Source organism: Apis mellifera, linkage group LG10 (assembly GCF_003254395.2).
Source record: "Apis mellifera strain DH4 linkage group LG10, Amel_HAv3.1, whole genome shotgun sequence".
Classification (NCBI taxonomy): Eukaryota; Metazoa; Arthropoda; class Insecta; order Hymenoptera; family Apidae; genus Apis; species Apis mellifera.
In genome coordinates, this window is record NC_037647.1 from 3,109,657 (window position 1) to 3,122,282 (window position 12,626).

At 25.7% G+C, this 12,626-nt stretch overlaps 1 protein-coding gene and 1 long non-coding RNA gene across 4 annotated transcripts; one reads left to right on the forward strand and one right to left on the reverse strand.

Moving 5' to 3' along the window:
• Positions 1–591: 591 nt before the first annotated feature.
• On the reverse strand, positions 592–9,950 carry LOC113219056. The gene is made up of 3 exons (XR_003305507.1): positions 9,832–9,950; positions 9,487–9,512; positions 592–1,081 (listed from the first exon to the last, which is right to left on the reverse strand). It is a non-coding gene; the product is annotated as an uncharacterized LOC113219056 (long non-coding RNA).
• A 28-nt stretch (positions 9,951–9,978) lies between these two features.
• On the forward strand, positions 9,979–12,177 carry LOC724683 (oxidative stress-responsive serine-rich protein 1). 3 transcript variants are annotated; one of them, XM_001120574.5, is made up of 2 exons: positions 9,979–10,440; positions 11,300–12,177. In XM_001120574.5, exons 1-2 carry the CDS (start codon positions 10,325–10,327, stop codon positions 11,979–11,981), a joined length of 798 nt encoding a protein of 265 aa, XP_001120574.1. In that variant the 5' UTR covers positions 9,979–10,324; the 3' UTR covers positions 11,982–12,177. The 3 variants fall into 3 exon arrangements, with proteins under 3 accessions (XP_001120574.1, XP_003249629.1, XP_016770019.1); XM_003249581.3 differs by having other exon boundaries at positions 10,440–10,752; XM_016914530.2 differs by lacking the exon at positions 9,979–10,440 and adding an exon at positions 10,912–11,055.
• The last annotated feature ends 449 nt before the right edge of the window (positions 12,178–12,626 follow it).

Consider the following 12,626-nt stretch of genomic DNA (forward strand, 5'->3'; position numbering starts at 1 on the left):
ATCCTCGATTCGAGGCAAAAGTTTAATTTGGTAAGATTCTATTTTTCATCGATCGATTGAAATCCAAACACGAAACCGTTGGTTCCTATGATGAGTCTCACTTTGTTTCCAGACAAATGAATCGTTTGTTTGAGCAATTCCTCCAGACTATCTACCAAAGCGTTAAACACAAATTCTTGTTCCACAAAAATAGGTTCAGCTGCTTTGAGTAACGCTTTAAACATTGTATAGATCGGATATCTGTATTTCTTGTATTTTCTAATTTCCTTTTCTAGTGTGTATCCTTTCCATATTTCATTTGAAATAGTTTATTGTTTTTTATTGTATTTTCAATGTTTCAGATTTGTGTTTTTAAATTGCTTCAAATTTTTTGAAAAATTCTTTAAATTACAAGTAAGTATTTTTTAACTGTAATATGATTTCAAATGATATCTAAATGTTTGAAATTCTTTTATGCGATTAATTAATCGTACATATTTGTTTTTAAATTAAATAGAAATTGAACGAACATTTAATTTAATTGTAACCATTAAAAATATATAACTAAAATTCATAATTTTATATCAAATTTTGAAATTGTATTAAAAAGAATCTTAGAATTTTTTAATAAAGAACTTTAAGAACAGTTTTTATGATCAACTTATGATCATTTTACAAGAAATCATTACTTCTTCTCTATTAAATACATTAAATTTAATTTACACGATAATTACACATTTTTGAAAAATCATTTAATTTTCAGATTCTTCAAAAACCAGAATAACTGACCAAAGACAAAATGCAAGCAACTCTCTTGTCATTTTACTTATAACACACGATTCATATGCTTTAGAAACATGTCTGCTTTCGTATACTATAAATCTAGGCAAAGCGTTACACAAAGATCCGATTGTCCTGGAAACCGAAGTATCGCAAAAACAGCGGAAAGGAGATGAAGTGGATAAATCACAGAAGAGATTTACGATGCAAAAAGCAAACACGCGAAGGGACGACGAAACCGATGTAACCGCGTTTCAAATTGACGCGCGCATTAATAGCTATTCTTCAACATGGCTGATACACATGATATCACTTGCGCCATCTGGAACAAACGTATATATAAAAATGGCGGAGATATAATAAGTATTAAAGAGATAATAAGTTTTATTTCTATTGTAGTTATCATACGTATAAATTATATTATAAATTTAGATTGTTTATCATAAGTTATCATATGTTAAGTATAATATACTTACATATGCATCTCCAATATTTATAAGTATTTTTATTTAGACACAAAACATCATAAAAATCGGAGAATCAACAAAAATGAATTTATCATGTTTTTCTTCTATAATGTTGGTACATCGACATGAATGAAATCGATGTTTCTGTCAACATGAATTCCAATACCCATAAAATATACCGAAATCAAAAGAAGAGATGATTTACGAAGTCTAAAATTATAGAAAATACTGCATTCTCGGTTAGAGTGGTGCAGCCATTTACATACTTTGTACAGCCATATGTTCTCAACTAAATATCACAAAGAGAGTATCCCATATCGAAGGAACAATATTACCGTGAAATTGTCAACTATTTTTTTATATATAAAGTCTCGTATATCTTCAATTTCATTACGTTTTAATAGACAGCAGGTGTCGTTGATTGCCAGCCAAGAAATCATTGAATTGTAAAATGTTATCAACTTGATATAACAATTTACTTTGAATTATTCTTTTTTTTTTTTCAATGATTGCTTGATTATTGTGAAACAATAAGATTCATAAAAAGAAATGTATTGAGATATAATAATTCAAAAAGAAATGTGATAAAATATTGGAGCAAAAAATATATTCCATTTTCTATTGATCTGGTAGAATTTTCTTTTATAAATTTAAAAACTCTCAAATTAATTTTCTTAATTAAATAACAATTTATAATATCTTGACAAAATTATTGTCATATATATATTGTAATATAAATTAGTAAGATATTTATACATAGATGACAATAAAATTATTAATATTTTCCTAAATATATGTATTTACATGTAATATATATGTATTGTGTGTACATATTCTATGTACATGATTCGAAATTTAACACAATATGATATCCATGTAATGTAATAATTATTGTTTTATGATTATTGTTTTATATAATAATGATATAACGATTGGTAAATAGTTTTATCCTTTCCATTTTTTATTTTTTTCTTTATTATAATATAATGACCCTACTTCCAGACATGAAATAAATAAAGAAATATTTTTTTTCATCAAACTAGAATTTATGAACGATCTCGTGTCACTCGTAGACACGGTAAAGTGACTGTAATTTATAATTTATTTTCGCGAATTGCAAATTTTAAGAGGTATTTTCGTGCCAAACACGTGGCGCTTGGACGAGATACGTTATCCGTATAAACGTTTATATTCGCAGTGTGCAACAACTGCTAATCTCGGTTCGAAAAATATACAACGAACGTGAAATATTTTTCGAATTTTCAACGTCGGACAGAAACCTGTACGAATGAGTATAGATTTCATCTCTATTAGCAAAATTAAAGCAAAATTAAATAAAAAATTTTCGTTTTTAATCGAAGAAGAAAATTAAAAAATATTGAATAAAAATTATGAAAAATATAGAAGTATAAAAGAACAAAATATAAATGAAAATATATTGAAAATTTTCTGGTTTCTCTTATATAATTATTTAATAATTTTAAAATTACAAGATATGAATAAATTATAAATTTTTACAGTTATTCAAATAATATAATTTACTTATAAACCTTTGTTTATCTTATTATTAAATTTGTTATGCAAATTGATTAAAAATTTTAATTAATAATTTCACTACGAATGTTTATGAGAAATTTAAATATAAAAAAGTATCTATACAAATTGTACATAACATGTACATGTAAAAAGATATACATGTAGTGTACCATTCATAACATTGATAAAATAAATCTATATTTAAATTCCATTAGTCACGTTCATAAAAATATTAATCTATCATTTCTTCAGTCACGTTCATAAATATTAATCTTTCACTTCTTTAGTCACGTTCATCAAAATATTATTACGATTTCATTAATCACGATTTCATTTACACAAATATCTATTATATTAATAATATAAAATAATAAAAGTAATAATTCTATTTTATCAAGTTCTTCTGTACTTCCATATTTTTCATAATTCTCATTCAATTTCTCAAATTTTCCTCTTAAAAAAAAAATTATTATTTCCAAAATTATTTATTTCATTTGTTAAACATATTTACATTAAAAAAATACTAAAACAAGATATATCCATCCAATCCAAGGCTCAATACGTATTTCTAAAATTTTCAGGAGCATTATACAAACGAGAACGGTTTTAGAGGACTTCCAGCAAATTACGCGGAAGTGGGCCGGAGAATGTGTCGAAAGTGCGTGTCATTCCGCCGAGAAATCCCTGCGCCCAGCTATTTCCGTCGTGGTCGCAGCGACATCCCCAACACACCCCCACTAAAGTTATCCGACATGCGTTCCAGCATAAGGACTCTCATAAATATCACTCGATGCCTTTGGCCGCGGTTCTCGACGTTGCGTGATGGCCAGGCCTCCTTCGTTTCCTAGGTGGAACCGCAACCGCGATGGAAACGCGCCATTAAGCCGATTGGAGTATCAGAAAGTGAGGAAGGGAGGTACTCGCGGATAAATCATCGAGATGCATAATATAACTCGTGCAGTTGGACCAATGAAAATTACCGAGGAATGATTGGATTTGCCAAAATGTTTTCGGGTTTTCATCGGTAGCTGATGTCAAGCCATTGAAGATATTATTATAATATTATATATTTATTATATGTAATTTTATATGTAACTTTTTTTTAATAAATATAATTTTATTGAATCTTATTTGTAATTAATTCATTTCATTATTCCTTCTAATAAATATATATAAGTATTATTATAGTATCTTTTTTAATATTTAAATATTCCAAACCCTTAAAATTCTCTTCCATAAATACAATATTAAAAAAGATATTATAATAATTTTTAAATATTCCAAATCCTTAAAATTCTCTTAAATATTATTAAACATTTCTAATATTTTTTTTGTCATTATTTCTTGCTCGAATTAAGTTTTGGAATTTCATTAAATTTAACATTTATTTCAATTTTAAAAATTAATGCCACTTGGTCTTTTGAAAAATTAGCAAATAGAATCAACCCATTTTCAATTAGAACAATATTGTTACTTAGTATTAAATCCTATAATATTTCAAGTATCAAAAATTACTAAAATTGAAATAGTTAATAAGTTAATAAATTCATTCAAATATACAAACTTTAACAATATACACTACTTATTTTTTTATTTAACAATCAAATATTAAATCTCTTGAAAAAAATGTTTTCTCAAAACTAATATTTTTTCAAATATATGATACAGTAATATCCTCCTACATCGAGATTCGAATTTTAAAACAAAAATATATAAAAAACCTTATTTCAAAAAAAAAAAATGGATTCAAAATGTGGGCTACAAAGTTACATTTTACGAGCTGTGTATATACACTGTCTGCTCTCAGTTTGACGTTTTACAGTGTTGTGAAGTAGCAGACAGAAATGATCTTTGCATTCCGTTTTAGATACAACGACGGTGCCAGTTTCACCGTAAAAAAACAGTAAGGTTTATCATCTAAGATTAGGTTTGTTAAATGTGTATCCGTATATGAGATACATATATGATTTTGTTGTATTCAAATGCATCAGAATGCTTATCTGATTAAAATGATCTACTTTTATATATCGTAAAGAAGTGCACAGAATAAACATAATTTAATAAATAAAGTTAATTGATTAAATTTAATTTGAACTGACAGGAGACATCAAATAATTCGTATACATATTAACAATGGCTTAAAGTACTTGCTGAATATTGTATGTGGGTCAGAAGAATATATAATGAGAAAGAACTAATTCGGTTTAGAATCTCTATATTCGTCTCCCTACGCTAATCAATAGGCATTTAGATATTAATACTATGTAAACGGATCTTGAGATATCTCTTTCTTTGTTTCTCTTAACTTAAAAGTGGAGCAAACTATGACACATGATAAGTTTCAACTTCTTGAGGTATATTGGGATATTCAATATTTCATTATAAATTTTGAGTCTTTATGAATTTATAGAATTATACGAATTTAGAAAATGGCTATCTTAAGAATGTTTTAAGAGATGATATCACAAAGTGAAGAATGATATACCTACCTAAAAAAGATATACCTACCTAAATCTAAAAAAAATTTCTAATTTATTAGATACTTGAAAAAAATTTAATTAACATGAATCAGATGTAACAAAGAGAATAGATTACATTGATAAATTCATTTACACTCTCAAATTTAAAATAATATCATATAAGTTAATTATATTATAGATCTATATATATATATATATATATATATATATATATATATATATATATAGATACATATAGATATATAGATCTATAAGTTGAAATAAAAGAAAAATAATCTTTATTGTAATTTATAGTAATCTATAATCATCTATAAATTAATCAATTTATAAATAATTATTTTTCTACTAGTAAATTTTACAAAAAAACTAAATGAATACTAAAAGAGGAAATGTATGAATTCTTAAAAAGTTAAAAGAAAATAAACAAACTAAAATGAATAATGTATTATGTACAAAAAAAAAAACTTTTAGAACAATCTAATATTTTACCAAATAGATATATAAATGTTCTGTAGATCTCCTTCTTACACTTTAAAAAAAAAACCCTATTCGTTATGCTCTATACAACTGCTTTACACCAAATCATCTCATCAATTAAAACTATATATAAAACTATATCCAAAACTCTGCACAATCATTAATAACACGTTTACCAAATCTTTGCTCGAATATGTACACATCAACACATTGGAAATCAAATTCCTTCTATCATGTTTATAAATATTCCAAAACAAGTGTCGACGAGTCGCGTACAATGTATCAACCCACTGTTAATTTAATGATGATGATTTCTCTCGCGCCATTTTGTCGGTATTCGTCGCGTTGTATCTTAAGAAGAGGATTTGTCGGTTATTGCCTTGAATCAGGGATAGTTATTGTCAAGGAAATGTCTTTTGTATCGTAAAAAGATCATTCTGCTCGACCGATCTTGAAATATAAATTCCAACGTATCCCGCGTGCCATACCACGGCCTTTTCTAACCCGTGTGCAAATCCGCAGGAAGTGAACGCGGCCGAGGAACGTGGGTGTGACTTGTACGTGTGCCATGGTCTTGGCAAAATTCCAACCCGCGTTTCTACCCGCTTAAGCGAGAAAACGAGACAAACGGGATACGCCTTCGAACGATCTCATAGAGATCATCAATTTGTAGAATAGAAATTTTTTTGTTATTTTTCTGGTTTTTTTGGAAATTGATCTACCTTTATCAGAACCTTTACTTTTTGATAAAAACAAAATAATAATTTTTATTATGATTTATGATTTATATAGCTGTCCGTTTATGTTACTAATAAAATTTATTTATATTCATGTCAATACGATTCAAAATAATCTTTATTATAATTTATGTCAATAATAAAGTTTATTTAGATATATTCATCTCAATATACATTGAAATTTCAATTTCAAACATGTTAAAATGTTATATTAGAACATGTTTGTATCAAATGTATTGATATTTTATAGATCTCTTCTTTTAGAACTAAATATCCTAAAAATATCTATTTTTATTGTGTTTATTTCATAATAGATCAATATAATTAAAAACAAGTGCAGATCTTTTTAAACATTAATATTGGAAATGATTTATTTAATAGAAATAATATTTATTAAAGTATTATTGTTACTGATGTAGAATTATTATTATTTTATAAAATAATAGAAAAAAAAACAAAAAAAAATGTATGATAATAAAATTTTCTCCATAAGCAAGGTGAAAGTCTTCTAAATTTTTATTTTTATTAAAAGAAATTCTGAAAGTTTATTTTAATGAATCATAATGTAATAGAAACGTTGATAAATATCTTAGAATTTTTTTAAATTTATTAAAAGTTGGAATTAGACATAAACAATCCATTTTATCTATTAATTATACTACATAATAAACTATATTTGTATAAATATAATATTTATATATTGAAGATTAAAAATCCTATTCCCTTATTATTTAATAATTTCCTTTTTTTGAAATTATATAATCTATCTTATTTAGATATTAATAAGAAAAATATGCAAAAAACGATAAATTTAATCCTTTTCCAAGCAATTTTCCATTTTTTACAGAAAAATAAGAATACCACTGAATAACATTAACATAATATGTTATACTTACTATCAAATAAACAAAGAACATTAATCATAATATTGATTAGAAATATTAATAATATGTTTAGAATAACATTATCGTAGAAAGTGCAAAGGCTTTGAGTATAAGATTTAGAAAGTGACTATTTTGAAATGTATGGAAGTTATTTCTTTCCATGTGTATGTATTATGTATATATGTGGAATTCTATTTTTCTTGCCTAATTCTTTTTACTTTTTCAGTATTATGAAACACGAAGATTACTTAATCGAAAGAAGAAATATGGCATTCCAATTTCCAAGGATGGACAAGGAGATTAATGAAGTGAAGAAATATGAGAATATCTTTGAAAAGATTCACATTCGACGTACCAAGCTCTTGAGTGCTTTTCGGCACAAGGAATTCGTAAATATTTCGCTCATATGCTAAAATAAAGCGTTTCGTAGAGTGCGTCAGGTTTCCTGAGTCTCGTTGGCTGATTCATTATAGTTATATAGGAAATCGAACATTTTATGCGATAAAATAATTCTTACTATATATATATATATATATATATATATATATATTCATAACTTTTTTTAAAATTGTCCAGATATTTTATGTAAATTCATAATATATACTATATATGTAATATATTGAGTCATGCTTAACTTTAAAAATTTTTGAAATAGCATTGAAAAAAAAAAATAATGTTATTTAAATTTCATGAATCTTTAATATGTTTTATTTTATAATAAAATATTATAATCTAAGATAGTCATATTAATTTTTTTAAGTTAAGAAATATATGTGTAATTCAATAAAGTTTTTGAAAATTTTCAATGATTTTAATTTTAAAAATCTATTTTAGCAAATTTTATAATATAAAATAAAAATTAAAAAATATACATTCAGAGATAAAGAAAATTTGAAATGTTTAAACAAATATTAGATAATTGAAATATTTTCATAAGCAAACGCTATTTGGAAATATGATTTTATGTAATGTTTAAATCACGAATAAATACTATTTATACTTAAATTCACTGTAAATAAAATATTAATTTTCCATTTAATTAAGACACAATAAATATCAAAGATATCTATATTCTATTTTTTATTTTTTATTCTTTAAAGAAATAAATTAAATTTTTTATATTTTATATTATGTTATATTATGTTATACAATAATATGAGTTTAATATATTGTATTGAAATAATATTAAAAATTGCTTTTTTTATATAACTACTATTCTTTTTTATTCTAATTATTATCTGTAAAAAAATTTTAGTCATCCTATATTAAAAAAAAAAAAAAAATTTTGTACAAAAATAAGAATATTTATTTATAATTATCTATTTCAAAAATCTATTTCTTTTGATTTGGAAAATATCTTACTGCAATGCAAAAGTATTTCATCAGATATTTAAAATTCACATTAAAAAAAGAAAATAAAGCGCCACATGGGATATGATAAGAATGATTTCCATAAATTAAGACAATAAATTTTCTTTCGATTTTATCTCAAGATTTACACAACAAGTCACAATAAGTAAGTACACGCAAGCTATTCAACAGGGACTTCGAGTTCGAAACAAGAAACAGATTAAACCTATTACATTTCACGATACTATGCTTCTAGTCGCGGCTTAGATCGATCCCATGAGGGTTTCTAACAAGCTTCCACGGAAATCACGACATCCTTAATGACGCAAAGATTCGTTTGATCAATATTACAACCCGTTTTCGTTCTACTTAAATCTTGGTAGTTTATACAATGGCCAAATATAGTAATAGAGATCTGTCAAAGTAGAATGTCACATGTGATTAAGTTATAATAGATTCGTTGCTTTAAAATACATATATCTTTATCTAGAAATTTTAATTAGAATTTAAATAATTGTGATTACGTTAAACTTATTTTATAATAATCGTATCTATACATCGAATTCTTTATAAAATATAAAGATTTATATTTGATAAAATAGGTTAGTCGTATAAAATATATTAAAAATTTTGAGATACTTACAATTTTTATCATAGTATAATAATAAATATTGTAAATTAAATGTTGTAATTATAAAATGAAAATTTCAATAAAACTATAAAATTTTAATGAATATTATATATGATAAAATGTGTATAGAAGTTACAATTTATGAACGAAAATATGTATACTTACTGATATGTTGAAATATTACAGCTTATCTGTAAAAAAATATATATCATAAAACAAATCATTCAAAGAAATTACAATTATGTTTAATTTTAAAAATTTTAAGGTTATCTTCAATTTATCTTCAGTCACGAGATATTTTCATTATAAAAGTTATAAATAATATCAAAATAAATTGATATTAAATTTATATATAATTAATTAACATCATTAAAATGTACATTAAACGAATTTTAAAGAAATTTTATGAATAAATGTAAATTCATTTTAATTAATTTTATCTAATCTTATTATTCATAATGATGCTGCATTTATATGTCAAAAAATTAATAAGTTTTATCTATTATTTACCTGTTTGCTGATGATATATTGAATTCCGTAAAAGATAAAGATAAATGTAAACCCACATGTATATATCTTCTTGTAGATTCTTCATTTAAACATCGATAAAAGTTTCGAAAGTTTAAATGGCGTCGGGCGGGCAATGAATGCACTCGAAGCGCCATCTGCGGTTGTTACTTCCGGTATCGAGCAGCAATAGAATGGCAGTTGCGCGCAAAAGTCTGTTTATTTACGTGCTGTCGATGATTAATTGATCGCGAAGTCGCATCTATAGGCAATATCCTATGAGTGAATTCAGTAATAACGAAAACGAGATGGTGCACACGTGAAACGCATTAAATTTAATCGCGGAGTTAAAGAAAAACGCGGTGAATGTCGTTGTTGTGGAATTCAGACTATCGTCATCGTTCTAACCTATTTCCCGAAACATTGTATTCTTCATTCTGGAATTTTCCGACGCGCTGTCAACGTTTGTTTGCCAACAGTGATTCGGCATGATGCCATGTTCTCACAAACGTTGAGCACAGATCTGTGCAAAATTGTTAGCATGGCTGACGAAGTATTGCCGGCAAGTTTGGAGAAGCTCGAAATTGATCGTCTCTCCTCGAGCTGTCCACAGTAAGCATTTACCGCCGAAAGCTCATTTAAAGCGCCTGCTCCTCACAACTATCCCATTCCAGTACCTCGAACATTCTGAATCCGTGTATCTGTTCGATGTATCGGATCGTGGCGGTTTTGCGACTCAATCCATTTTCACACGCGGTCAAGGTCTTTAGTTAACGTTACTTCATTTTGCAAATTACGTGACGATTTCTATTTACGCTATTGCGTTTTTGATTTATTAATGATGCAAGCGCTTGTGAATATGTATTTTAATGATCGTCATTTCTTGTTCTCGATGGTGCGAAATAACAACATTGACTGTGATTTGTAAGCAAATCAAAATGTTTACATATTTTGAGCAAGTTTAAAAGATCTCACACACAGAGTCATCTACATACATGAAATGTTATTCTTGCATAATTTATTTATGAACGTAATTAAGAGAATTAAAATAGACTATGAAGTGGGGAATATTATTGTTATTAATCGAAATATGTTAATATGAATTATATATTTTCGAATATGATTTAGAATTAGATATTATACCTTTTACAATTTTAATATGAATTCACGTAGTTTGACAGTATTGCATAAGCAACGAAAGAATACGTTTAGAATATTTAATTCAAGGTTATGTACTATGAATGATGAATTATCAAGATGATTTTAAATAATTCTTAAAAATTTCAATATTATTTCTAAATCTTTTTTACAACCAAATTTTGTTTATGAATTTATTTATTTCTAATGATTATTAATGATATTAATAATAATATAATTCATTAATAATATTTAATATTACTAACTTTAATAATATAATAACTAATATAATTCACTAATAATATTAAATTAGCATTATTTTTTGTTGTTTCAGTATATCACCTACCGACAAGATAAAGTCATCAAATCCATTCAGAACAACAAATAAAACTGTCAGTTCAGACTGCAGTCATTTATTTCAAAAAAGATTAATGCCTATTAGGCCAACATTAACCACAATCAGTCCTAGAGGAGTAAAAAGTACAACGAATTTTAAACCATCAAAAAATGAAAGAGTACTTGATAAAAATAAAAATTCAATTATTAAAGAAGCTGTTTTAAAATTAAATGATACTGGCACTAATTGTCTTAGTGATAATCTAACGAATACATTGCTTAAAGAAACATGTAAATTTAGTATGTGTGGAAAAAATTCAAAAATATTTGGCCATGGTATGGTCGCAAAGGACTTTAAAGCATTAAATATTAACCAAGAGTCTAGGCAAGTTAAAGATGATACCAGCATTCAAGATAATTATCAAGCTAGTAGTTTTCAACGAGCACGTAGTAATACAATGCCAAGTTTAAAAAGAGGACCTGGTCCAGGTGGAGGCAATAATGGTCAATCAGAAACTACTACTTCAACTGGTCAACAACCTTCAAGTTCAAATACATGTTCAGTACAAGCAAGAATATCTTCGTGTGATGTCACTATTGACGAGCTTGCCAGTTACTTCGAGGAGTTTGTTCATATTCCAAAGAAGATGTCACACATGGCAGAAATGATGTATATTTAATTATAATATATTAAATTGTAATAGACAGATTTCTTATACAGTTTTTCAAAGACCAGCATGCAAGGTTGATGCATGATTGCAAGTCTAAATACTGTATGTTTGCTACGAATCCAATTTAACTTGGTACCTAAATTATATATAATATACAATAAAAACAAAAAAAAAAACAAAAAATGAAAAAAAAACCTGCGTTTTTGTAGAGAAAAAGAGTATTAAAAATGAAATTTAATTTAGTAAAAATGATAAAACAAAAATTTTGAAAATAATAAAACAAAGTATATATTTCTTTTTTGAAAAATTATTTGTATCAAACTACTTCATTTAATTATTTATGGAAAAGATTTAATATCTTTGTTTATAAAATTTTTGTATTACGAAAAAAAAACATTGATACTAGAATAAATTTCTTGCAATGAACATATTGTATTATTAAAATTCCCAATCTATGTGTTTGTTGACAAAAAATAATATTGAGTTACATGGATAAAATATATGAATATCATTTAACACTTTTCTGTTAATATGATACATAATATATTTATCTGCATAGGCTTATAGTACTTAATACAATGATATAAAGTAACTATTAAATTACTTAATGATAATAAGCTTTGGTACGTAAACAATGACGATATATTGATCCAT

Excerpts from the sequence above, each read along its gene's own strand:
- LOC724683 (XM_001120574.5), top strand. The coding sequence starts at position 10,325 with ATGTTCTCACAAACGTTGAGCACAGATCTGTGCAAAATTGTTAGCATG. Across the intron at positions 10,441-11,299 it reads CTCTCCTCGAGCTGTCCACA|TATATCACCTACCGACAAGA; the intron begins GTAAGCATTTAC and ends TTGTTGTTTCAG.